The sequence below is a fragment of the Callorhinchus milii genome, unplaced genomic scaffold (assembly GCF_018977255.1).
Source record: "Callorhinchus milii isolate IMCB2004 unplaced genomic scaffold, IMCB_Cmil_1.0 Scaffold12, whole genome shotgun sequence".
NCBI classification, from domain to species: Eukaryota; Metazoa; Chordata; class Chondrichthyes; order Chimaeriformes; family Callorhinchidae; genus Callorhinchus; species Callorhinchus milii.
Genome location: NW_024704753.1, coordinates 13,197,713 through 13,223,667, shown reverse-complemented (window position 1 = coordinate 13,223,667; position 25,955 = coordinate 13,197,713). Strand labels below are relative to the sequence as shown.

Below are 25,955 nucleotides of genomic sequence, written 5' to 3'. Positions count from 1 at the left end.
TTGACAGTATATTCTGTAAAGCGCTTTGAGACGTCTCGAAAAAGTGTTGAGGATGCAAGAATTATTATTATTATTAACGGGCCAAGACACTGGAGGATTTTAAGACGCAGCTTGATACTGTCATGAGAGGACAGGAAGATGGGCATTTCTGGAAGGATGAGATGAGATGGGTTGAAGGGCCTAGTCTCGATACTTTTAAACATACTGATGGATTTCCACATGTCTCAGACACCCCCAAAAAAATCATCTGAACCTCCCTTGGGATTTTGTGGTCAGCAGTAAGTGCATCCGGGACAAATCTTCATTATTAGTTAGCTACAGGGATAACGTGCCCCTATTCTTCAATCAGCAACTTCCCCGCCCCCTCCCCTCCCCTCTCCACCACACACCAAACAGTGACTTCCTCTCTGACTGGCCGCAGATCCGTTTTCCATCCCCAGGCTTCTCATGGTGGGGGGTGGGGGAGGAAGAAATTTAACAGTTTGTTCAGTGTTTAGTGCAAAAAAAGGACACTTCCTTTCAAGCAAGGTTCCCCCCGCCACCCTTGATAATAATAATCCTTGCAGTTGATATAGTGCTTTTCACGTCTTCTAGATGTCTCAGAGCGCTTCACAGAATAGACTGTAAAGTGAATTGACCTTGATGTGTACCCCCACCCCACACTTTTTCCTCACTTCCGAACGCCGGAACTCCCTCTACCTCTACCTTAAAATCTACCTCTTCAGCCGTGTCTATGGCCATATTCCCCTCCCTACCTGGTTTGGCATTGGCCTCTGCCACTGTTAATGCTCCGAGACATTATTTTCTGGGAAGGGTTCTATATAAATTTAACTCGTTGCTGTCGTGGCTCCTCCTGTTACTAAAAATCTAGCTTAAGGAAACGCCAAGGGAGGAGAGAGGTTCAATGCAACAAATTCTCTTGGTGATGGAGGTCAGAGGTTGGGGATCAGCCAAGCTCACACTGGCTCTTCTTAATTACCAAATGACCTGCTACACCATCTGCCACTAGGACTGACATCCACTTTACAATATATTCTGGGAAGTGCTTTAAGGCATGAACGATGCGAAACGGCATTATATCAAATGCAAGGATTATTATTATTATTATGGAAGCCTTCAATCTGAAAATCCATAAATAAATACACTATCGAGCTATTTGCTTTACTCAATACATTTTACAGTTTGTACAGTGCTGTGAATAACAGTGCATCTTACCTGAAGATGCAAGTCTACATAACACTCTTTTGTCAGGCATGTGATCAATAATTTGCACTGAGTTACAGTGGTTTAGGTAATAATTTGGGGCAAGTATCTTCATAGAGTAATATAGGTGTCAGCTTGGCTCAATTGATAACTCTCTCACCTCTGATAACTCTCTCACCTCTGATAACTCTCTCACCTCTCAGAAGCTTGTGTGTTCAAGCCCTACGTCACACAGTCAAGATGGACAACCCAATGCAGTGCCAGGGGTTCACTGTATTGTCTGAGTTGAAACATTAAACTGAGGTCCCGTCTGCTGTTCTGGTGGACAGTAAAGATCCCATGGTGCTATTTAAAAAGGGAAGGGAGTTTCTCCTGGTGTCCTGGCCAGCAATCCCCAAGATAATAGAAAGTGCTCATTCATTTCATGGTTGTTTGTGACCCAAATACACAGTCACTACACTTTACAGTAAATCCCATTAAGGGCTTTAAGGTGTCCTCCCAACATCAAACACACTGTGTTAAATGCAAGGATTCTTATGTTGCTAACAAGGGCAAAATGCACAATACACAACATCGGACCCAGTGTTATGTTAGCCTGCAAAGCCGTTTTATGTTAAAATTTAAGATTACACAGAAAGTTCTTAAATTCAGGTTCAGTTTGGAAGTCATTTATAATATTACGAAAATAAAATCCTTGCATTTGATATAGCACCTAATCACATCATTAAGACATCTCAAAGCGCTTACATATAAATATATATAATCCTTGCATTTGATATAGCATTTTTCACGTCTTCTTAACGTCTCAAAGCGCTTCACAGGATCGACTGTAAAGTGAATTGACTGTATACCTTGCGGGCGAAACACGACAGCCAATTGTGCACATCGGTGTCTCTCAAACAGTCGTGGATTAAGTGACCACATTTTTTTTCTTGAGGGATTATTACTCCAGGGAAATGATTGACAAATCGACTAACAACCGGGTTCCTACTGACTGCTAGGTAAACAGAGGCGTGTGGAGTAAAGAAACTTGCCTAAGGTTTCACCCTGCCGGGAATCAAACCCGGGTGCTCTCGCTTGTGAGGTGAGGGCTCTAACCACTGAGCTACAGGACTCCATTTCTCTGCAAACCTAACAAAGATTCCAGCTCAGCTGTGTACTTGGTGGTGGTGGGGGGGAAGGCATTTCTAGGAGAGGCCAATTTATTAATAGATTTTGATAGATATATAGCGACTATATAAAGCAACAAACAGATGCAAGTACATCAAGGTATTTCCTAGTAAAAATTGGGGTTCGCTCCCAAACCCCCCTTTCAATTATATGACTGCCTTAAAACCAACATGTCACCAGTCACCATCTACACCCATAGGCCTGTCACCCATTGAAAAACATTCACTCCATCATAGGTTAGTCGTTAGGACTCAGGCCTCTGTGTCAGAAGGTTGTGGGTTCAAGCCCCATATTAAGACTTGGAATCAGTCTAAGCTGATACAACCAATGCAGTGCTGGGAGTGGGTGTTGCATTGTCAGAGGTGCCATCCTTCGAATGAGACATTAAACTAACGTTAAACTATCTACCTGTTGAGGTGACTGAGTTTCTCTCTCCCAGTGTCCTTGGCCAACAATCCCCCAAATAAAATTGGTCACTCACTTCTTGGCTGTTTTTGCACAAATTGGCTGGAACATTCACCCACAAACACACAGCGATTCCATTTTGCAGTAAATCCTGTGAAGCACTTTGGGACGTCCTTCCGACTTTAAAGGCGCAATACCAAATGAAATGTAAGAATTATTATTATTATTTGGGTTAAATGATACCTACACCACCAGGCTGGACTGCAGAGTCCCCTGGTGGAAGAAAAGAGTAATAGTTTACTCCACCAAAGTAATAAAGGTGCAATAGAACAGGTTGTAGTTGAGATAGTGTGTGAATAGTAAAAAGGACTTTAAGATGTATAATGACAGTAGAACAAGAGGATATAGGTTTAGAGTTGTAAAGGGCAATTTCAGGACAAACACCAGGAAGTTTTTCTTACTCAGAATAATCAACGACTGGAACAGGTTGTCAGGTAGAGGCTAGTTAGACGCATTTAAAAAACAGCTCAATGCAGTGATGGGGGTACAATAGGGTGGGTGATCTGGATGAGATTAGATGGGCCAAAGGGCCTTCTTTACCCAGTCTGTACTATAAGCAGAGAATCAAAGGCAACAGAGCCTCAAAACCCCAATACCTACCACTTAACCTGACAGCCCTGTAGTGTGCTGGTGCCCACTTGTCCATTGCTCTGCATAATAATAATGAATAGAGTCCATCCCTCCAGGCAACAGAGAGAGTGCGCACTCCATCCCACCCATTATGTGGACCTCCCAGCCGTTCAGATCGGATGCTCTTGAGCCCCATGGGGCGAGGGTGGGTTTCCACATGCGTGCGACTGTCCATCCTTCACCCGGCTGGGCAACACAGCAACATTATAAACAGTAGATTGCCAGACACGATGTCCACGTGTGAATGGCACTGTCTGAACCAATATTGACGCTCTGTTTCATCACTCCCATTTACACACTCATACAGACACGGGCACAAACATCCGAGACCAGGCTTAGGGACCATATACAAGGTTGCTGCACCCATCACAATTGGGGCCTCTCCCTTCAATCACAAATGCGTCTGCTCTCAACACTAGTTCCTCCGCTTTGGTGAATGTCCACCTCACCCACTTCACATCCAGACCAATCTTATGGGTTACCCAAAAGGCGTTGAGTACCAGACGGGAACGAATAGACATCCATCTCCCACATCTGTTTGTTGACGTGAAAGATGCTACAAAAATGCAATTTGTTGTTGTCATTGAGTCCTGGTGCCTGATAACAAGCGATGTCAGAGCACAAACGCAGATCTCAGCCTCACAACCTGGCATTGGGTCAGAAGTGGCAACACTTGAGGCAGCATCAGGTAGACAGAGAGCTGAGCTTCAGGTTGACCTCTCTGGACGGGCTGTGTCAGGAGCTCTGGAACGACATTGTGCCCTGAAGCTCTGGACGAGGGACAGTTCAATGGCCGGTTTGAACTTCTCTCCCTCAAGAACGTTTGCACCAGAGCGTGCACTCCGCCCACATGGGTAGCTTTCTCCGCTTCTCCTTTGTGTTGAGCTCCTTCATGGTTTCTGAAGTCCTGGTGATGGAAGAATGGGCGTTGACAGCCCGTCCACACTGGCAATGGGGATGTGGATCTGACTACTGCCCGCTGAAGGAAACTGGAACATAGGAAATTCTTTAATGTTTGTACATATTAATATTATTATCATTATATTGAGTTATTTTCTTTCCCACCTTATGCACCCAACCATCACCCCCTTTTACTCCCTTCCTCTACTCTTTTTCCAATTTCCCTCGCTGACTCTCACTTCCCCTCCTCATCACTCCCCCTTCCCCGTCTTCTAATCATTGAATCATGAGTTCCAATTCCAAGTCCTAATGTGGGGCTTAAACCCATGAACTTCTAACTCAGAAGCGAGAGTGCTAATAACTGAGCCAGGCTGTTATGCTTTAATGACTAGAACCCATCGGTGTGATAATCGTGTGTCAGCCTGCCAAAGAGGTTACATCTCGTCTCCAAGTCAGAGGGTTTGGGGTTCAAGTCCCACATCAGAGACTTTGAATCACATAATCTGAGAAGACATTAAACCAAAGTCCCATCTGCCTGTTCTGGTGGATGTTAAACATCCCATAGCAACTATTCGAAAAGAGAAGGGAGTTTCTCCCAGTGTCTGGGCCAACAATACCCCAAGTAAAAATTGGTCACTCGTTTCATGACCGTTTGTGAGACACTGTTTGTGCTGCTGCTGTTTCGCCCACAAAATGCAGTTAATCCAATTGTACAGTATATTCTGTGAAGTGCTTTGACATAAGGTGCTATATCAAATGTATGATAAGGCATTATATCAAATGCAAAGAACATTATTCTTATAATTATTATTATTATTATGTTGGGGGGTGGGATTGTTTGGATCTCTACGTTCTTTCTTTGGTTTTCTGCGGCAGTTCCAAACTAACACGGTTTCCCAGAGAGGTGAGGCTCCGTCATTGAGCATCCTCTGGTCTCTGATCTCACCTGGAAGGAGAGCTTTGCGGGGCTCCTGGGGGCTATAGGACTGAGTGTGCTCCAGAAATGAATGACCGACGGCAAAGCGCTTGGTGTCAGGATGAATGGATTCTGTGAGGGGAGACAATGGCACGAAGTTAGAAGCAACAACAACTTGCATTTATATGATGACCTTCATGCAAAGTAGGGTCCCAAAGCAGTCTGCGCCTCAGATTCCCAGTGCCTTCCCCCACCCCACTCCAGCCAGAGCAAAGCCCCCTCTATTTCTCTCAGTAAAACGGGAAGAGAATCTTCCCCCTCTGTGTCTTATCACGGAGGTTAGCTCTGCTCCACTCAGCTCCACTCAGAGTAAGTTTCCTTACTCTACAGCAGTAAGTAGAAACCCGGTTCTTAGCCAATTGGCAGATCGACTAACAACAGGGTTCCTACTTACTGCTAGGTAAAAATCCTTTCCAAATATATATTTGGTCACTCAATCCATGATTGTTTATGGGACACTGCTGTGCACAATTGGCTGCCCAGTTTCACCCACAAAAATATGCAGTCAATATACGTCACTAATTTATCCTGTGAAGCGCTTTGAGACATCTCAACGATGTGAACGAGGCGCTATATGAAGTGCAAGGATTATTATGGTAACAGAGCTGTGTACCTGGACGTGCTGTGCGATCAGTGTGGGGGTCAGAGCGCTGGGGCTGGGGAACACCACAGTGCTCAGCACTCCCGCATTAGTCTTATCCGGGGGTGGGCTCGCCCGGGTGATGGGGGATGTGGCCGGCAGCTCCAGGTTTGGCTTCTTGGGCTTCGGAGGCTGAAGGCTGCTGACACTTTCTGACAGGTCTTCAGGGGAGTCCAGGATCTCCAGGTCGATGGAGATAGACTCAGGCACGGGGGGGCCCTGCTCCGACCCCTCCTCCGCCTCCACTTTCACCTTGAAATCACTCAGGTGAGAAGCATCATCGCTGGCCTCTGCCGGAGGCTCCTCGAGGTCAGATCCCTGGTGCTGCTCCCCCAAGGCCTGACCCTCGGACACCGCCAGTAGCTCCTCTGCTGACAGCTCCGACAGTTTCCTCTCCGGCTCGGAGCAGCAGCTTCTCGGGGAGTCTCCTGCTGCCCTGGGCTTGTAGCTGCTGTGCTGCAGCGACTGGATGGTGAAGGTGGAGTAAAGTCCAGATCGCATGTACTCATTCCTGGGAGAGACCCTGGCCGTGGGTTTCAGCTGCTTCTGCAGACAAAGCCCTTCCTCCTTCGGCCTGTGCACCGCCCACCCCCCCTCTGAGCCGGTGTACTTTTCGGCCTCCAGCGTCACAGGGTCGGGCAGCGACACAAACTTGTAAACAAACTTCTGTCCGTTCACCTTCTTGATGATGTTCTACCAAAAAAAAAGGTTGGGTTTTAAATAAAAGTCAGAAGTGACTCTCTCTCCCTCCCCGGCTCTCACGCTACCCAAGACCGCTGTACGCAATTGGCTGCCGCGTTTCGCCCACAAAACACAGTCGCTACACTATTCACAGTAAATCTATCCTGTGAAGCGCTTTGAGGCGTTTCAATGACATGATAATGCACCGTATCGAATGCAAGGATGATTATTATTAACGTTCTTTTGAAATTTTACATCAAGATGTGAGACTTTGTGAATTGGAACCTCAATTATCCACCATAACCAACGAGTTATCATTAGCAATAATTATTGCTCATTATTTTTGAGTCAGCCTGGCTCAGTCGGTAGCACTCTCACCTCTGAGTCAAAAGTTTGTGGGTTCAAGCCCCCAGGTCAGGACTTGGAATCACATCGTCCAAGTTGACACTCCAATACGGTGCCGGGGGTATGTTTTATGGTCGGAGATGTCGTCCTTCAGATGAGACGTTAAACTGAGGGTAGATGTTATAGATCCTGTGGCACAATTCGAAAAGAGAAGGGAGTTTCTCTCTTCTGATGTCCAGGACGACACATCCCCCAAATTAAATTGGTCACTCACTCCATGGCTATTTGTGGGACGCTGCTGTGCACAATTGTGTTGCCGCATTTGCCTACAAATACACGGTCATTCCATTTTCCCATTTCACAGTAAATCCCGTGAGGCGCTTTGGGATGTCCTTCCAACGTGATGAGGCACTATACCAAAAACTAGGATAATTATTAAAAGTAAAATGATCCTCGATTTTGATAAGAGCATTCCGTTTCAGGAGGATGTCTCAAAGCGCTTCACAGAATTCATTATGAAATATTACTATTATTAGTGTATTTTGCAGGCAAAAGCGGTAGCCAATGCCACACAGCAATATCCCACAAACAGCTGTGGGGTGAGGGGACAATTTTATCTGGGGGATTGTTGGCCAGGACACCGGGAGAGAGAGATAGAAACTCTCTTCTCTTTTCAAATAGTGTCATGAGATCTTTAACATCCAGCCGAACAGGTAGACGGGAGCACGGTTTAATGTCTCATCCGAGGGCATCGCCAACATTGCTGAGCTCCCCTGTCAGCCAAGACTAAATGAGTTCAAATCTCCAACGTGGGGTTTGAATCCACAACTATCTGATTCAGAGGCGAGAGTGCCGACACTGAGCCTGGCTGACACCTGTATTACACAGCTGGGGGGTTGGAGTCCGAAAGGAGGCAGCTAACAGTTCAGGTTCCAGGGAGGGAGCATGTTTCATACATTTACTACTCGCTCCCTGAATGAGTGTTTCCATTTGTTTTGAATTTCCACTCCTTCGACGGCAAGGCCTATCATCTGGTTCTACTGTTCTGTTCAAGATAAAACAGATCCAGTCCTTTTAGAATCTCACAAAAATTAAATTATATCGCCTCTCAACCTTCTCTTTTCAACGCCTTGGAACGTCCTCCTGACATCGGAAGGTGCTTTACAAATGTAATTTGCTGCTGTTGTTGTCGACCAAACCCAGTTTACTTTATGGCTCCTCATAGTCCAGTCCCTCCATCTCTTCAAGCATCCATTCACGGGGAGAGAGATGACCCCGTACAGTCCCGCTCCTGCTCACCTTGTCGTAGTAATAGCGAAGAGCTCGGCTCAGCTTGTCGTAGTTCATGTTGGTTTTGTTCTTGCGCATCCCCCAGAGCCGGGCCACCTCCTCCGCGTTCCGCAGCTTGAATTCCCCGTCCTTGGACGTCCAGCAGATCAGATCGTTCTTCTCCTCGTCCAAGAGCTGCCGGAGAAACTGCCAGAGAGTAATCGAGGTGTCCATCGCTGGGCTGCGGGAGAGACAACAGGACAGTCAACACACAAGCTGCGCTTAACCAGCGGCCGCTCATAGCGAAAAGAGGCACATCTTCTCCATAGCTTTCCTAAGAGGGTTTTACACAGCGGCAGCAAAGGTCATGTCATGCTTTTTACGGGAATTATGCCGTTGAATTCTCAGAAAAAATAAAAGCTTCACATCAGTTACTTTCACATGTAGAGACTTTTTTGTTGGTAAACGTAAAACACTAATAACCCTTACATTTGATGCATCGCCTTCCACGTCAGGAGGACGTCTCAAAGCTCTACACTGGATTTACTGTAAAGTGCAGTGACTGTGTATTTTGTAGGTGAATGCAAGAGCCAATTTATGCACAGCCACATGCCACAAACAACCATGACGCAAACAACCAATTTTATCTGAGAAATTGTCAGCCAGGACACAGGGAGAGATTCCTTTCTCTTTTTGAATAGTTCCAAGCGATCTTTAACAACCACCTGAACCTAAACTGACAACTCTACTGACCACAAACTCCCCAACTCTACTCCCCACAAACTACGAAGCACTCCGATACACTGTCTCACGTGAAGGACATTATATAAATGCATATTGTTGTTGCTGTTGTTGTACACTGTATGAGCTCAAAGTCCTGACATGGGATTTGAATCCACAATCTTTTAACTTAAAAAAAATGATCACTTAACCCATGACTGTTTGTGGGACACCGCTGTGCGCGATTGGCTGCCACGTTTGACCCACAAAATATATAGTCAATCCACTTCATAGTATATTCTGTGAAGCGCTTTGAGACGTCTCAACGACATGATAAGATGCTATATCAAATGCAAGGATTGTTCTGATTAACTCGGAGACAAAAAGTGTTACCAGCTGGTTCAGCCCTGACGTGCCAGATATATTTACTTTTACAAAACATTCAAGGTTTGGTAACACGGGCTCATCGTGAAAAACTCGGCACATTTTCTCTACAGCTTTTCTAGGAGGGTTTCATACAGTGACAGCAACACGCCCGCTATTTGGCGTGTCATGCTGTGCACGGCCAACAGGGGGGGCACCAGAGCAGCCCAATTCAGCGTCCCTCCCTCAGACCAGACCGGATCTTGTTTGATGTCTCCCACTGACACACACACTGACACACACAGACACACACCAACACGCACACACATACTCACATACACACAGACTCGGAAGGTTGTGCGTGTGAGACACTGTGTGTGTGAGAGTCACTGTGTGTGTATGAGACCTACATATGACACAATACACACCACACACACACACGTATTGATACACGCGCACACGCTCCAAAAAATAAAATATAGCGATTTTCACGTTTTTTAGAAGTCTTAAAGCGCTTCGCAGATTATACTGTAAAGTGAATCGACTGTACATTTGTGGGCAAAACACGGCAGCCATTTGTGCACAGCAGTGTCTCGCAAACAGTTGTGGATTGAAGTGACCAATTTATTATTGTTTTTTTTTCTTGAGGGATTATTATCACGCGTGTGGAGTAACGAAACTTGCCCAAGATTTTTCTCTGCTGGAAATCGAATCCAGGTCTCTTCTTGCCAGGCAAGCGCTCTAACCACTGAACTACTCACACACATGTACATGTACTCACACACCAACGCACACGCCAACGCACACATGTACTGCAATTTGATTGGCACAGTGCACATTCCCACCATATCTGAAGGAGCCACCATCAAGCAGCACCAACCTGCATCACACATACATGAGAATTTACACATCACTGGGCAAGATGCAGAATGTAGCTTTATGGAGACCAGCTTTGTCCATAACTTTGGAAGTTGAAACGCGGAAGCATCATTTCCAAAGGACTTTGATGGATACATAAATAATGGTAACTTCAGCTGGATATGGAGGGTGCTCAGGGTCTGCAGAATTGTAAATAATAATAATAATATCTTTGCATTTGGTACAGCCACCTTTCACATCAGGTTGATATCTCAAAACACTGCTGCAAAGCGTAAAGTTTAATGTAAAGTGTAGTGAATTATACCTCAACAATGAAAGGGCAGCCAAGGGGAGAACAATCAAATATTAACATAATCCTGTATACAACACCTGTAACATAAAAGTATTTCAGAGCACTTATTAATAATAATAATAATCCTTACATTCGTTATGGTGCCTTTCACATTGGGAGGACATCTCATGATTTTCACATGATTTTCTGTCAGGTGGACGTTAAAGAGTTAAAGATCCCACAGCACTGTTCGAAAAGGGAAGGGAATTCTCTCGGTCAACAATCACTCAGATAAAATTGATCACGACTTCATAGCTGTTTGAGGGACATTGCTGGACGTAAATTGACTGATATATTTGCCCACAAAACACAGTGTCATCTTCACTGTATAACCTGGAAGTGTCTCGCCCTCCTGATGTGAGAGGCGCTACATCAAATTGAAGGATTATTGTTTATTATTGTGATACTGTAAAGTGTAGTGACTCTGTTTTGTGGGTGATATCGGAGAAGAGAAAGGTAGAGGATAGCCCATCGAGACTGCATTGGCTCTCAGAGCAAACCCTTCATTCAATCCCATTTTCCTGCCCTATCCCCACACCCTTTTAAACTTCTATCCTTCATAAACCCATCTACCCTCTGTGAGGATTGCAAGGGTTATTTATTACATTCCCCACAAGATAAAACTTGTGAAACTCATTCACTTCGCTGATGTTTGTGGGATATTGCTATTTTCATATTGGCTGCCATGATTGCTTACAAAATGCACAGTCACTCCACTTTGCAGTGAATTTAAGTGCTCTGAGGCGCTACCCTGCTTGGAGGGCACAATATAAGTGCAAGTTGTTGTTGTTCAAGAATCATGTGAAAGCCTATGAGATGTTCTCCCGACATGAAAGAGGCTATAATCAAATGCAAGGATTATTATTTTTATTATTATTTTGTAAGATGGGATTGAGAAAGTAAACATGGCGGCCTTCTTCCAGATACAACAAGGATAAGAGGCCACAGGGTGAGGGATGTGAGAAGCAACAGAGACCAGGAAGTATTTCTCACACAGAGGATAGGTTACAGCTGGAGGGGTTAGCAGGAATAGAGGCCAGAACACTGAACTATTTTAGAAACAGCTCGATCCCATTATGGGAACATGATGGGAGTCCTGTAGCTTACTGGTTAGAGCACTCGCCTCACGAGCGAGAGGACCAGTGTCCAATTCCTGGGCAAGTTTCTTTACGTCACACGCCTCTGTTTATCTAGCAGCAAGTAGGAACCCGGTTGCTAGGATTTGGGGGCAATAATCACTAAAAAATAATAATAATTTGCTCACTCAATTCGATACTGTTTGTGGGGCACTGCTTGTTCTGCCCACAAAATAAACTGGCAATTCATTTTACAGTATATTCCGTGAAGTATTGACACGCCTCAACGATGCAAGGATTATTGACATGATAAGAGTGACGTATGGACAGTTACTAACTGGCAGATGTGACACAGACTAGACTGGCACCTGTGCTGTGGGCGAGGGCTTCCAGTATAATACTTTACTGTAAACCAGTCAGAAAGAGACACAAGCTGACTATTTTCCACCGGGGAGGCCCCAGCACACAACGCTCCATCAGAAACAGCCTGACCAGGAAACCACGCCCACACACTCCACCAGCCTCAGTGGTCACAAAACCACAGAAGTCTTTATCCATCTGAGAGCAGCTGCAAGAGTTGAACTGAGACACACGCAGACATAGAGAGAGAGACACGCACGCTCACACAGTCAAACACACAGACATACTGACACTCACACACAGACACACATACTGACAGACAGACACACTCAGAAATACTCGCAGACAGACAGGCACATACATAGTGAGACACACACACTCAGACATAGTGACAGAGAGAGAGACACACACAGACATACTCACACACAGAGAGACACACACTGACTCAGACAGTACAACACACACCTCTGAGTGTACAGCATTCGAGTGTCAGCTTATACTACACACAAACACACATGTAAAAGAGAGAAACACACACACACAGGGGAGAGCTCCTCTAACAACGCAGCTCGCCCCCCAGCACTGTATCAGCAGGGTGCTCAAAGTCCCACAGTAGGGCTTCAAACCACAACCTTCCAGCCCAGCAGTGAGAGTACTACTGACCAGGGTCTCTAACATACTGTGTAGTGTTGAATGTTAGACTAGTTGTTCATTATTCACTGGTTAACTGGAGTCCCGTATCGGAGTGGTTAGCGAGCTCGCCTCATAAACGAGAGGACCCAGGTTCGATTCCCGGGCAGGACGAATTCTTAGGCAAGTTCCCTTACTTCGCACACCTCTGTTTATCTAGCAGTAAGTAGGAACTCGACTATTAGTCGATTGGTGGATCGTTTTCTGGAGATAATAATCCCTTCCCCCCAAAAAAATGTGGTCACTCAATCCATGATTGTTTGTGGGACACTGCTGTGCGCAACTGATTGCCACATTTCGCCGACAAAATATACAGTCAATATATCCTGTGAAGCGCTTCGAGACGTCTCAACAACGTGATAAGGCGCTATATCAAATGCAAGGATTATTATTATTATTGGACTAGCCTCAGTATTTACTAACTACTGGTTATTCTGGGTGCAGGGATTAGCCAGGGAGTACACTCACTGTGCCAGGACTGACCGTCAAAATATTCCAAATGACCTCTCGGCAGCTTTCAGCACTCACCATAGGTGAACTACGTAATAAGTACACGGTTAGGATGCAGCACAAAGTGGGGCATAAATAATTAGCTGTTCAGCTCCAAGGCTCACAGGCTTAGCACGAGGCGATTACAGATCTTTAATGGATTAATGTAATGGAGTAACAGTTGGCCGGCCACCTGTGCACAGACAACCAGAAGAAGCAAAAAAAAGCGAATTAACCTCCAGTCATGGCTTCTGTACAAGTTAATGCTTGTCAGCTCAGTCGATAGCCCTTTGGCCTCTGAGTCAGAAGGTTGTGAGTCCAAGTCCCCCACATGGAGACCTGGAACTCACATAGTCAAGGCTGATGCTCCAGGGCAGTGTTGGGGTGAGCCTGCACTGTCAGAGATGCCTTCCTTCAGATGAGACGTTAAACAAAGGTCCCATCTGCCTGTTCGGGTGGATTTAAATGTGCTACAGTACCAGTGAAAAGAAATCTCCCCCCAGATAAAATGGGTCACTCACTCCTTGGCTGTTTGAGGACACTACTGTGTGCTAATTGGCTGCCATGTTCGCCCACAAAATGTACAGTCACCGCATTTTACAGTATATTATTATTATTATTCTGTGAAGCGCTTTGAGACATTTTGACGACATGATAAGGCTCTGTATCAAATGCAAGGATTATTATTATCAATGGCAAAAATACTGGGCAGCACTGTGCTGGCAGAGATAGTCGCAAGTTAAGCTCAGAGCCTGGATGAAAGGACTTGACCAGTCAAATAAACATGGTATTGACCTTACCCAAGGCCTTCAGCAGCTACACACCTGAGCTCTGGAACCGGCTGCTTCAATCCCTCTGCCTCATCCCCTCTTTAGCTATCCTTAATTCCTCCCTCTTCGACTACAACAACAACAACAACAAGATTCCATTTATAAAGCGCCTTTCACGTCAGGAGGACGTCCCAAGGCGCTGCACAGTTGGGTCATGACCCGAGCAGGGGGGAAATGGTGAGGGAAGGGAAGGGAGGGAGCGAGGAGGGGGGAAATGGTCAGGGTGAGGGGAGGGAAGGGAGGGAGCGAGGAGGGGGAAGAGAGTCGAGAGGGGAGCTGAAGGCTCGGTCAAAGACTACACCTTCTCCCTTACTTGTTGTCCAACCTCGCCACCGTATAGCGCTCCAACACGTGAAGGGCACCATACAAATGCGTGTTTTGTGTTGTTACAGGAAGGAAGGGAGGAAAGAGCAATGACAAGGTTAAACCAGCCTAAGCAACTCACAAACCTGCACCCAACTGGACTGTTTGTGTGAGTGTTGATGGTTCTGCACAAAGTGTGTGAGCTCTGTGTACACGAGCAAATGGTCATTTATTTATGAGTCAGAGAAAGATGATGGACAGAAATAGAGAAAGTCATCGAGAAAATTAGAGATTCAAAGAAAGATAAATAGACGGAGAGGAAGCCTACAGTAAACAGCAGCTTCAGGAGGGTTTGAAACACAGGTCACTGCTGCAGTCACATAAAGAACTTCCACTGTTACAGAAAATCCAAACTGCATTTGCCATAACAAGTGAAGTAACTGTTCACACAGTAGCAAAGCCAAGTCACGCAAGTGGGTTTTAGGTGACGTGACTGGAAGTCAAACAATATTGTTGTACTCTCAGTAGATTGGTTTTAGATAATCTTAAACCAGGTGATGGGTTTCAAGGTGTTGTGCATGTGTGTGGTGTTTGTGTATGTGTGTGTGCGTGCGTGCATGCGACTTTGTGTAGGAGTATGTGTGATATTGTGTATGTGTGCATATGGCATCAGACTGTGTGCGTGTGTGTGGATCTGCGTGTGTATGTGTGGTGTTTGTGCGTAGGTGTGCATGGGCATAAGACTATGTGCGTATGTATATGTACACACATAACTGTGTGTGTCAGACTAAAGCTAAGACTGCTTTTGTGGGCAAGTTCCATCATGGGGCTTGAATGCACGGAGTCTAACCCAGAGGCAAGATTGCTGACTCCTGAGCCAAATACTCACTGTTGAGACTAAAAATAAGAGGGAAATGTTCCTCAACTGGAAGCACACCTCTATAAGGTCACAAGAGAAAGAGCCAAACAGTCCCTGAAATCATTCACTGTAATCTGGACGGCTCTGAATGTGGGCTCTCTCTAAATAAAACAGCACATTTCCACGCTGCATCTCTGAGCTCTGCCTCTTCAGCCCAGCAGATGCACATTCGCCCAAGCTGTAACTCACTCACTGCAGAAAGAAAGTCAGAAAGAAAGACATGTATACACATGTAAATGTGCTATTTTTATACAGCCTCATCATCTCAGAACGTCTTAAAGCACTTCTCAATAATGACTGTTAAGTAGAGTGGTTGTTTGTGTAGCTAACTGCCCTAGCAAAATCTCCAAAATAGCCATGAGGCTAATAACCAATTGATCGGTCAGTCGGTCAGGACACCGGGAGGAAGTCCCGGCTCTTTTTGGATAGCGTTTTGGGGATCTTTAACGTCCATCTCAATAGGAATCAGACAGGACCCAAGTTTAATGTCCTGCCCCCTTCACTCAGTTATCACTGGCTTGCACCACGTCCCCTGACCCTCTACATCACTATCGGTGACCATGCCTGTCACCACTCTCTTAGCCTCTGGAACTCCCTGACTCTTCCCCTCCCTTAACCCCTGTTCATCCTTAAATTTCACCTTAAAAGCTACATCTTCGACTGCGCCTATGATCCCCTCTCCTTCCTCCCTTACTCAGTTGTTGTTGTCATCCAGAGGACAGCACCACCAGTCCTCTCCCCAGTACTGCACTGGATCAGTCCTCAAACCCAGAGGAGTCCCATATCGTAGTGTTTAGAGCACTCGCCTCACAAGCAAGAAGACACGGGTTGGAGTGCCAGGTGGGGCGAAAACCTTAGGCAGGTTTCCTTGCTCCACACACCTCTGTGTGCCTAGCAGTAAGTAGGAACCCGGTTCTTAGTGAATTGGTGGATCGCTTTCTGGCGGTTAATATTTCCTTAAAAAAAAGGTCACACAATTCCCGATTGTTTGTGGGACACTCTGTCATAATTAACGACTGGAACAGGTTGCCAGGAAGGGTGGTTAAGGCCAGGATGCTGGGATTTAAAAAGCCGCCTGATGCTGTGATGTGGGGACGGGAGTGTGAGGATTCTGGAAGGATGAAATCAGATCGGCCAAAAGGTCTTCTTCATCCAGAACAATCTTGTGATCTTGGTAACTGTAAGGGGTGGGTAAGACTAAATCCTCAGCAGCTAGGTTCCATTGAAAAAGAATGGGGATTTTTGGACTAGACCCAGTGAGGAACTCCCTTCTCTTTTCAAGTCGTGTCGTGGCATCTTTAATGTCAACCTGAAGAGGCAGCCGAAACCTCGGTTTAATGTCTCATCTGAAGGATGGCACCCAGCACTGCACTGAACGCGTGAGTTAGAGTATAGATCCGTCAGCCACATGGCTCTATCCAGCCGCAGGAAGTATCTCTACAAACCAACACTCACAGTCACAGCAGCTGCCCACACAAAGACAGATCTGACACTAAATAACGGCACCACCCAACTTTTATAATGGGTATAAAACCATATCCCTGAGGGATATCAGAGCAGGAATACAATTCACAGGTTCAGCCAACACTGATAATCTGCTTGTGTGTTGCATTATTTATCTGCTTTACAAACAGTTTTCCCTTCCAGCTAAACACTCCCCTTATATTACAATATTATGTGTTGAGCCGTTCTCCGGACGTAAAAGAATCTGTACAAATATAAACTGTATTGTTTCTCTCTTTTTATATATAAATTACATGTGTCCAATTATTGTTCCTAATTTTTCCTCCTGCCATCGTACACCTTCTTCCCCTGCTCTGGCCTCCCCTCCCACAGAGGGTGTGTTTCTAGGGGTACTAATTGCCCTCACACCTAACCCAAGTGGAATCCTGTAGCATATTGGTTAGAGCACTGGCTCACAAGCGAAAAGACCTGGGTTTGATTCCCAGCTGACGTGAGACTCTATTTGTTTTAATTAACCTGCTTATTGAAGGCCCTAGTCTGTAGCTTGGGAGGGGGGGGGTGAGGGGTTGGAAGCATTATTATCACCACACCCTCATCTCATTGAGATGTAATAACTCTGCAACCTGAGATCTTGCTTCGAGACACCATCTTGCGTGAAGGGGGTTATATAAATGCAAGTTGCTTTTGTGTGAATGGCCCAGTACCACAGCACTTACTTACTCACTAAACCATTCTATACATTCAAATATTTTCAAATTATTTTAGACTGAATGTGCTTAAGGTTGTCACAGTTTTGATCCCCAAATTTGAATGGTCTTTTAAGCAAATTATAATAATCCGTTGATCATTTGATACAACCCTTTCACGTTGGGAGGATGTCTCAAAAGCACTTCACAGGATAATAATAAAAATAATCATTGCATTTGATACAGCACTTTATCACATCATCGAGACGTCTCAAAGGGCTTCACAGAATATTTCGTAAAGAGGATCGACTATGTATTTTATTTTATTGAGGATTTACTGAGAAGTGCGTATGTTGCAGTCAAATGCAGCAGCTAATTTATGTACAGCAGTGCCCTCGCAAACAGTCCTGAAGTGAATGAGCAGTTTTGATCTGGGGGGATTCTTGGCCAGAAGAAACTCGTGTCTGGGTGCCATCCTCAGCCACCCACAATCCCAACCCAGGGCAGGGGGTGGTGAGGCCAGCATCCAGCCAGTGATCTCCCCTAATTGTCTCCATTCCCCACTTGGGTTGTTTAGATCTCAGAGTTTTGTGTTGGCTGATTGAGCGAAGGTTTGGATCCGGTTATTTTAGCCTTATACAAAAACTGCCCTTGCGTTTATCTCTGTACAAAAATGTGACCTTTCAGGCTGCTGATTTTCTCGCTCTGTTAAACTTCTCTCCACTAAATTCCTCCCCAGGGTCTTGGCTCCTTTCCATCCCCAGGCGTACAGTTCCAAGTGTCCATTGATGCTTCTTGTGTAAGCTCCAATGGACACCATTTCACTCAAGGGAGATTCACAGTACAACTAAACCTGATCCTGTCCACCCACTCAAAGCTTCCAAGCGTTCTCCCTGGATACGGATCGTGAACAGGAATTCTGGCTAATTGTCTCCTCCTTACCCCAGAGGGGGAAGGGGGAGCAAGGAGGATAAAGTCAACCGTATTGTCCAGTCCAGGTCAGATTATGGTTGGGATCCATACAAATGTAATTTGTTGTTGTTGTTTTGGGTTGTGGGTCAATCAGTAGAGAGATCTGCTGAGATTTTGAGCACCTTTTTCCCCAACTTTTTTTATAGGATTAAGACCCAATGCAAGCAACTCTTTTGAAATGAGGAATTTTGTACAAGAGGGAGGAGGGAATAGAGGTAGCGGAGAAGCTACTCAAAGCTGTGGTTGAAGCAGAAACCATCAATGTATTTAAGAGGAAACAACAACTTGCATTTAGATAGTACCCCTCACGTAGGGTAGCGTCCCACAGCACTTGTATACAACACATACATGAAGGGAATAGAGGGGTGAAAGAGAGAGGAATAAGAGGGGGTGGAAATGTGGAGTATCACCTCCAGCATGGATTAGTTGGGACCAATGACTTGTAATGTCCTGTATAAATAATAATAATAATAATCCTCTGATGTCTCAAAGCGCTTCACATTATATGCTGTAAAGTGAATTGACTGTATATTTTGTGGGCGAAATGTGGCAGCAAAACAGTCATGGATTTTTATATGTTATGTATTTTTTTAAAGAAATTATTATCCCCCAGTGTTAGACCTGGGAGCCTTAACGTGGGAGTCAAACTCATAACCTTCAGTCTCAGAGCAAGATTTCTAGCAACTGAGCCAAGCAGACACCTTCTTTCTCTCAGAATGAATGTGCAGTGTGCCTCACAGTCACAACAGGCTGGTTTCCTCTGCTAAAACAGATTTCTCTCCCTGTTCAGGAGACAAACTCACCTCGGAACCGAAGCTCTACCCAGGTTAAACCTACAAGGCCAATAATTATGATTTTTTTTTGGATGGATTATTACCCCCAGAAAGCGATCCACCAATCGACTAACACCGGGCTCCTACTTACTGTTAGACAGAGGTGTGTGGGAGAAGGTTTTGACTCACGTGGGAATTGAACTCGGAAACTCTCACTTGCATTAGCCATTACACTACAGGACTCCACAATATTCACAATTCACAAGAATAGTCTTCAATCTGATCTCATCCCTCCAGAAAACCCACCCTAGAGTCTGCCCCCTCCCCCCCCCACACCACCCCCCACCATCACTGGTTCAACCTGATTTTTGTTCATACTTTAATCTGGAATTTTTCCATAGTTCTTAAACAGAAACCGGCTTCCAAATACAGACTGAATATCCCAGAAATGTTAAGGTAAAATGATCTTTCAGACTAATGCTAAATGGCTCTCGGGACCTTACAAGTAAAGTTGGAGGGTTCAAAGTACTGGTCCCCGAAACTAGACACCACACAACATTCTTTTTGTCTTTCAAAAATGTACTTCCGAGTCCGAGTTTGCAATATGTTTAGCTTTTGCAACTGTGTTTGGAGGCAGCTATCAGCCAGCAGCTGGAAATCCCCAGCAAAAATCCCCGCCTCTCACTGCTTTTGTCAACTATTAACCTTCACACCAACACAGATCAATTTGCAACTTGTGAATCAGTCATTCGCACACTGTACACTTACCAAATAGCAAGATTTGGTTACAGTTTTGACTGTAAATCTGCAAAGCCTTTCCCTCCCTCCACAAACACGCTCAGTGTATATCACTGCAGACTCAACACACACACAATCAATAATTTCCCAATAGCTTCTCGATTCCAAAAGAGGAGTGGAATAATGAAAAGAATAGGATAATAATAATAATAATAATAATACTACTAATAATAATAATCCTTGCGTTTGACATAGCGCCTTATGTTGTTCAGAACATGTCAAATTGCTTCGCAGAATATACTATAAAGTGAATTGACTGCATATATTGTGGGTGAAAATATTCTTAAAATCCATCGGAAAGGGATCCACCAATCGACTAACAACCGGCTTCCTACTTAGTACTTAGTACTAGGTAAAGAGTAAGGAAATCTGCCTAAGGTTTTGCCTTCCTAGGAATCACAACCGGGTCCTCTCACTTGAGAGGCTAGTGCTCTAACTAACACACTGCAGGACTCCATAGATAGAGACTGATCTGCCAATGTATAGTGATCAGTCAACATCAGTCACCAATTACCCTGATAGGCAATAACAGTGCATTTAAGCGTTCCAAGACGCTGCCCCACGTGAAGGGCCCTATATAAGTGAATGTTGTTGTTACATTGATGTAGAATCAATATAATTCAAAGAACTTCACAGTAATGCCATTGAGTGTTGTGACTGTATAGGCAAACGGAGCAGACAATTTGCGCCAGTAGTTCCGACAAACAGCCTTATCTGGGTGACTTTTGACCAGGACTCCCTTTTCAAACAGTGCAATAGGGTCATTAACATCTACCTGAATAGGCAGACGGGACCTCGGTTTAACATCTCATTCCGAATGATGCGACCTTTCACAATAGAGTTTATCCCCCAGCAATGGACTGGAGTGAAAGGCGCGACTCCCAGCTCAAAGTCCCCCAGAAAGTGATCCGCTAATCAACTAACAACCGGGTTCCTGCTTAATGCTCGGTAAACAGAGGCGCGTGGAGTAAGGAAACTTGCCTAAGGTTTCACCCTGCCCAGGAATCAAACCCGGGTCCTCTCGCTTGTGAGGCAAGCGCTCTAACCACTAATCTACAGGACTTGATAACCTCTCAAGCTGTCATCTGGAGTCAAGTGTCAGAAGGTGTGGCTAGCGGATAGCTCCCAGTACCAAAAACATAGGACCTGATGGGCCTGGTTAATGGTTAACGCTCTGTCTGAATGAGAATAGTAATTGACCCCTGCCTGCCGCGCTCCATTTGGTTAGGATATCGTGAAGCTTGTGTTATCAGTAAAAATGATAAACTACGTCAAGCTTGTCTTCCCACACAACCACGTGGTTTAAAACCACAGTCAAGATTGTTGTCTAAGTCTTTCAAATGTCACATAGAATTTGTCACATTACTTATTTCCCTCCCTCCGATTCTCTCTTCACGGCCAATGACTGAGATATTTCTACAGCTGTTTAATACCCACAGAACCATAAAATCTGCCGCATAGACGGAGGCCATTTGGGCCATTGTACCTGTGCTGTCTTTGTGAATGAGCCATGAGCCACTTGTTTAGTTCAATTAGTTCAAACACGCCCCTACAGATCATTTATGTTTCTCCTGTTCAGAGACGTCTCGAAGACGTGATAACCTGCTATATCAAATATAGGATTATTATTATATTATTTCCTCTTAAAAGCTAATCCATGGGGTGGGATGAGGGGTGTGGGGTTGCAGTGTAAGAGGTGCTGTCCTTCAGATAAACCAGGGACGCAGATGGCTGTTCAGATGGTCTTTAAGATCCAATGGCACTATTAGAAAAAGAGAAGGGAGTTTCTCTCAGGGTCCTGGACAACAATCCCTTGAATAAAATTGTTCATTCAGTCCATTGCTGTTTGTGGGACATTGCTGTGAGCAAAATTGGGTGCCATGTTCGCCTACAAATTATATTACAGACACATTGCAAATAGCTCTGTACTTTTGAATCATAATATTTAACTGTAATGGATTAATGGAAAAAACATTGCAAGAAACAATAAATTCTAGACAGTGCACCTTTCTATAAATGTACACCCTAACCTTTGGGTCAAAAAATTATATTAATAATAAATAATAATACTGGTATTCAATAAGCACCTTTCAGGTCAGGAGGATTTCACAAGATTTACTGCCATGTATAGTTACTGTGTATTTTGCAGGCAAGCACGACAGCCAACTTGTGCACAGCAACATCCCACAAAAAGCCATGAGGCGAATGCCCAATTTTTATCCAGGGGATTGTTGGCCATGACACCAGGAAAAACTCCCTTCTCTTTTCAAGTAATGTCAGTGGACCTTTAACACCTGAACGGGCACAGATGGGACCTCAGTTTAACATTTCATCCGAAGGACAGCACCTACAATAATCCAGTGAAACAATATCAGCTCAAAGTCCCAATGTGGTACTTGAACCCACACCCTTCTGAGACGAGAATGCTACCAACTGATACAGACTGGCATTAATAATGGAGCTGTAAAATACAGTAACAGCAATATTTTTCATCCCGTACTTCTAATAAATGTATTTGCCAGCTACGTTCATGTGTGACTACAGTTTTGCAAACATTGATGACCTCCATTATTCCCTATGTAACAGCTCTGCCTATTAGGAACATAGGGACATAGGAACAGGAGTAAGCCATTCAGCCCCTTGAGCCTGTCCCACCAGATCATATAGCTGTTCCAACCTCCACAAGCTCCAGAGCATTCACAAGCCTGAGCCTGTAGCTCAGTGGTTAGAGCACTCGCTTTGCAAGCGAGAGACCTGAGTTCAATTCCCGGCAGAGGGCGAAACCTTGGGCAAGTTTCCTTACTCCACACCCCTAATAATAATCCCTCCAAAACCAAAAACAATAATAAATTGGTCATTTTCAATCTACAACTGTTTGTGGGACATTGCTGTGCGCTATTGGCTGCCGCGTTCGCCCACAAATATACAATCAATTCACTTTACAGTGTGTTCTGTGAAGCGCTTTGGGACGTCCTCCCGACGTGAAAAGCGCTATATCAAATGCAAGGATTATTATTATTATTAAAACACCTTCTCTCCTGCATCAGACTCCACAAGCTCATCACCCCCAACTTACCCAGCTCCACTGATGCTCTGTTCCCTCACCTTCAAATGCCTCACCCAACCTTTCCAAGGTTCTTCAACCCAAACCCCCAACCCCCCATCTCCCACTCCCTGCCCATTCCCTCTATCTGACAACTCTGACCTCCTTCATGTCTCCCACCATTAACAGGTAACCTTACAACCACTGTTACCTGCTCTCTGTAATTCTTCTGAATTTCTTTTCCCCCACCCCTTCCCCCACCTCTTGCTCTGCTTTCAAAATCCACCTAAAAACCTCTGTCTTTAGACTGCATCTTCCTCTCCCCCCACCTCCCCGGCTATTCCCAGGTTGGGCTCCCACTCCGACTATGTGAAGCACTTTTGAGTCATTCTATGTGAAAGGCGCTGTACAAGTGCAAATTGTTGTGTCAGGTCAGGACAGGATGCATTACAGAGACACAGACTTTATGCCTGTGTTTCATCTGCACCCACTAGTGAAGTAAACCTCCTGTTTGAATGTCACATTGGCTACAGCGAGGTGTAAGCCAGCAGCACAGCGAAGCGTTGAGGTTATATTTTAAATCCTTTGAACTTCATCTGCACGAGAAAGACTTGCCACCTTTACGTCCAAACAAAAGTGTTGCGCAGTCTGTTTTCATCTACAAATCACTAAATGCCCTGGCACCTCCCTGCCTCTCCCTACTCCTGCTTACTCCCCACTCACCACCTCTGCTGGCCTGCTCTGGCCTCCTGCGTGTCCCTCGTCCCCTCCGCTCCACCATTGGAGGCCATGCTTTCAGCCACTACGACCTGAAACTTTGGAACTGTCTCCCTCAATCCCTCCACCTTGCCCCCTCCTTCCCAATTTTTAAATCATGCTTGAGGACCTTCCTCTGCGACCATGCTTATGGTCGCCTCCTCTCTGCACCACTTTAAGGTGGCTTTAAGGTTCCCCTGAACGGGCAGACAGGACCTTAATAATAATAATAATCCTTGCATTTGGTATAGCGCTTTTCACGTCGGGAGGACGTCCCAAAGCGCTTCACAGAATATACTGTGAAGTGAATTGACTGTATATTTGTGGGCGAACGCGGCAGCCAATTGCGCACAGCAGACCTTGGTTTAACATCTCGCCCAAAGAACGGCAACTCCTCAAATTCAGAGCTCCCCCCACCCCTGCTGGTTCGAGCCATAAGACCAGGGCCTTAAAAGTTAACGCTGGAAAATTCTCAAGTTCACTTTTTAAAATTTGGAGGCTTAAAGAGAACTGCAAAAGCAAAACAGGTTGCAAATCAAAATGCCCAACTTTGCAAATTTCTGCACAACCTTGAACTGTCAGGCAGTCAGTGGTTGAAAGGAACAATACCTCAGAAAAGTTGCCTTAGTGAGTGCTTGTCAAATTTAGGTCAATTTCGCTAGTTAAAGAATTATTGTGCAAGCGGGTTCTTGTTGATTTCAGGTCGCTTTCCCCACTTGTTTCTGCAAACCGCCGGTGAGGCTCCGAATGCTCTCGGCCTTCGGTGTCAGTCAGACAAGTGGCGTAAACACGAGAAACGTGAACCGCGAAAAGGAGGTTAAAAATAGGATGCGGTTGACACGCAGCAGAAAATGATGGTGACTATCTATCTCCCTGCGTTACGACCACAAGGTTCCACTGAAACCTTAAACACAGTACATCAAACCTTAAGCGGATCAAACAAGAGTAGGAAACGCGAGACACCTGCAGCACAGCGAGGCGTTTGAAGTGCACTGACAGCCAGCTAACTGCTGTTGCAAGCTTCCCCGAGGACAGGCAAAGCTGTGTTGCAATAATGGACCCTTTCAGCACAGACTCTCTCAGACACCATCCCCTGCAATCTTCCTTTCAGCTCTCTCACTGAAACACACACTCCGTCAGGATCCACGCTGTACTTAATGGTTATTTCAAACCGTTGAGACTGACCAGAACTCGCTAGAAAATGTTGGTCCATCATCACCCATTAGATATCCTATTTATGACCCCGACGTTGTACAGAATGTACAGAAATGTTGGCTGCCTCCTTCGCTGACAAGATAAAGTCACTACACTTTACGGGTGGATGTTAAAAGATACCGTGGCATAATAATAATCCTTGCATTTGATATAGCAGTTTTTCACGTCTTCTCGACGTCTCAAAGCGCTTCACAGAATAGACTGTAAAGTGAATTGATTGTATATTTGTGGGCGAAACGCAGGCAGCCAATTGCACACAGCAGAGTCCCACAAACATTCGTGGATTGCAGTGACCAATTTTATTATTGTTTTTTTGGAAGGATTATTATCAGGCGTGTGGAGTAAGGAAACTTGCCCAAGGTTTCGCCCTGCATATTCGAAAAGAGAAAGGCGTTTCTCTCTCCCGGTATCCTGGCCAAAAATCCCCCCCAAAATAAAATAAAATTGGTCACTCACTCAGTGGCTCTTTGCGGGACATTGCTGTGCAATCTTGAATCCAACCCCCAGCTTGGATGCAAACCCTCAACTGTCCAGATCCTTGGGATATGCTCCTTATGTGAGAGGCGCTATATAAATGCCATTTGTTGTTGTTATTATTATAAGTAATAATAATCCTTGCTTTTGATACAACGCCTTATCACGTCGTTGAAACGTCTCAACGCGCTTCACAAGATATACTGTAAAGTGGAGTGACTGTTTTGTGGGCAGTCAAATGCGCAGACAAAAGGTGCTATATAAGTGCAAAGTGTTGTTGTCCCATGTTCTAAACCACCATCACTCACAATACCTCAAACTTTCCAATAACCTTCACCATCACGTAGTAACAATAATTCTTGCATTTGATCCAGCACCTTGGCAGGTTGTCGAAATGTCTCAAAATGCTTCACAGAGATTTTACTAAAAAGGGAAGTGAGTATATGTTTGCAGGCAAGCGTGGCAGCCACTTTGCACACAGCCATGATACGAATAAGTCATTTTATAATCTATTCATAACTCTGGGGGATTATTG

General features: G+C 45.1%; 1 protein-coding gene across 1 annotated transcript in view; it reads right to left on the bottom strand.

The window, feature by feature from the left end:
* Positions 1-3,283: 3,283 nt before the first annotated feature.
* The window catches only part of elk1 (ETS transcription factor ELK1), a 33,681-nt gene continuing 11,009 nt past the window's right edge, over positions 3,284-25,955 (bottom strand). Inside the window, exons 2-5 of the mRNA XM_042339759.1 lie at positions 8,310-8,520; positions 5,958-6,677; positions 5,315-5,416; positions 3,284-4,457 (exon numbers count right to left, since the gene is read on the bottom strand). Of these exons, the coding sequence (XP_042195693.1) occupies positions 4,359-4,457; positions 5,315-5,416; positions 5,958-6,677; positions 8,310-8,513 (1,125 nt within the window). The 5' untranslated portion in view covers positions 8,514-8,520 and the 3' untranslated portion in view covers positions 3,284-4,358. The remainder of the gene's footprint in view (positions 4,458-5,314; positions 5,417-5,957; positions 6,678-8,309; positions 8,521-25,955) is intronic.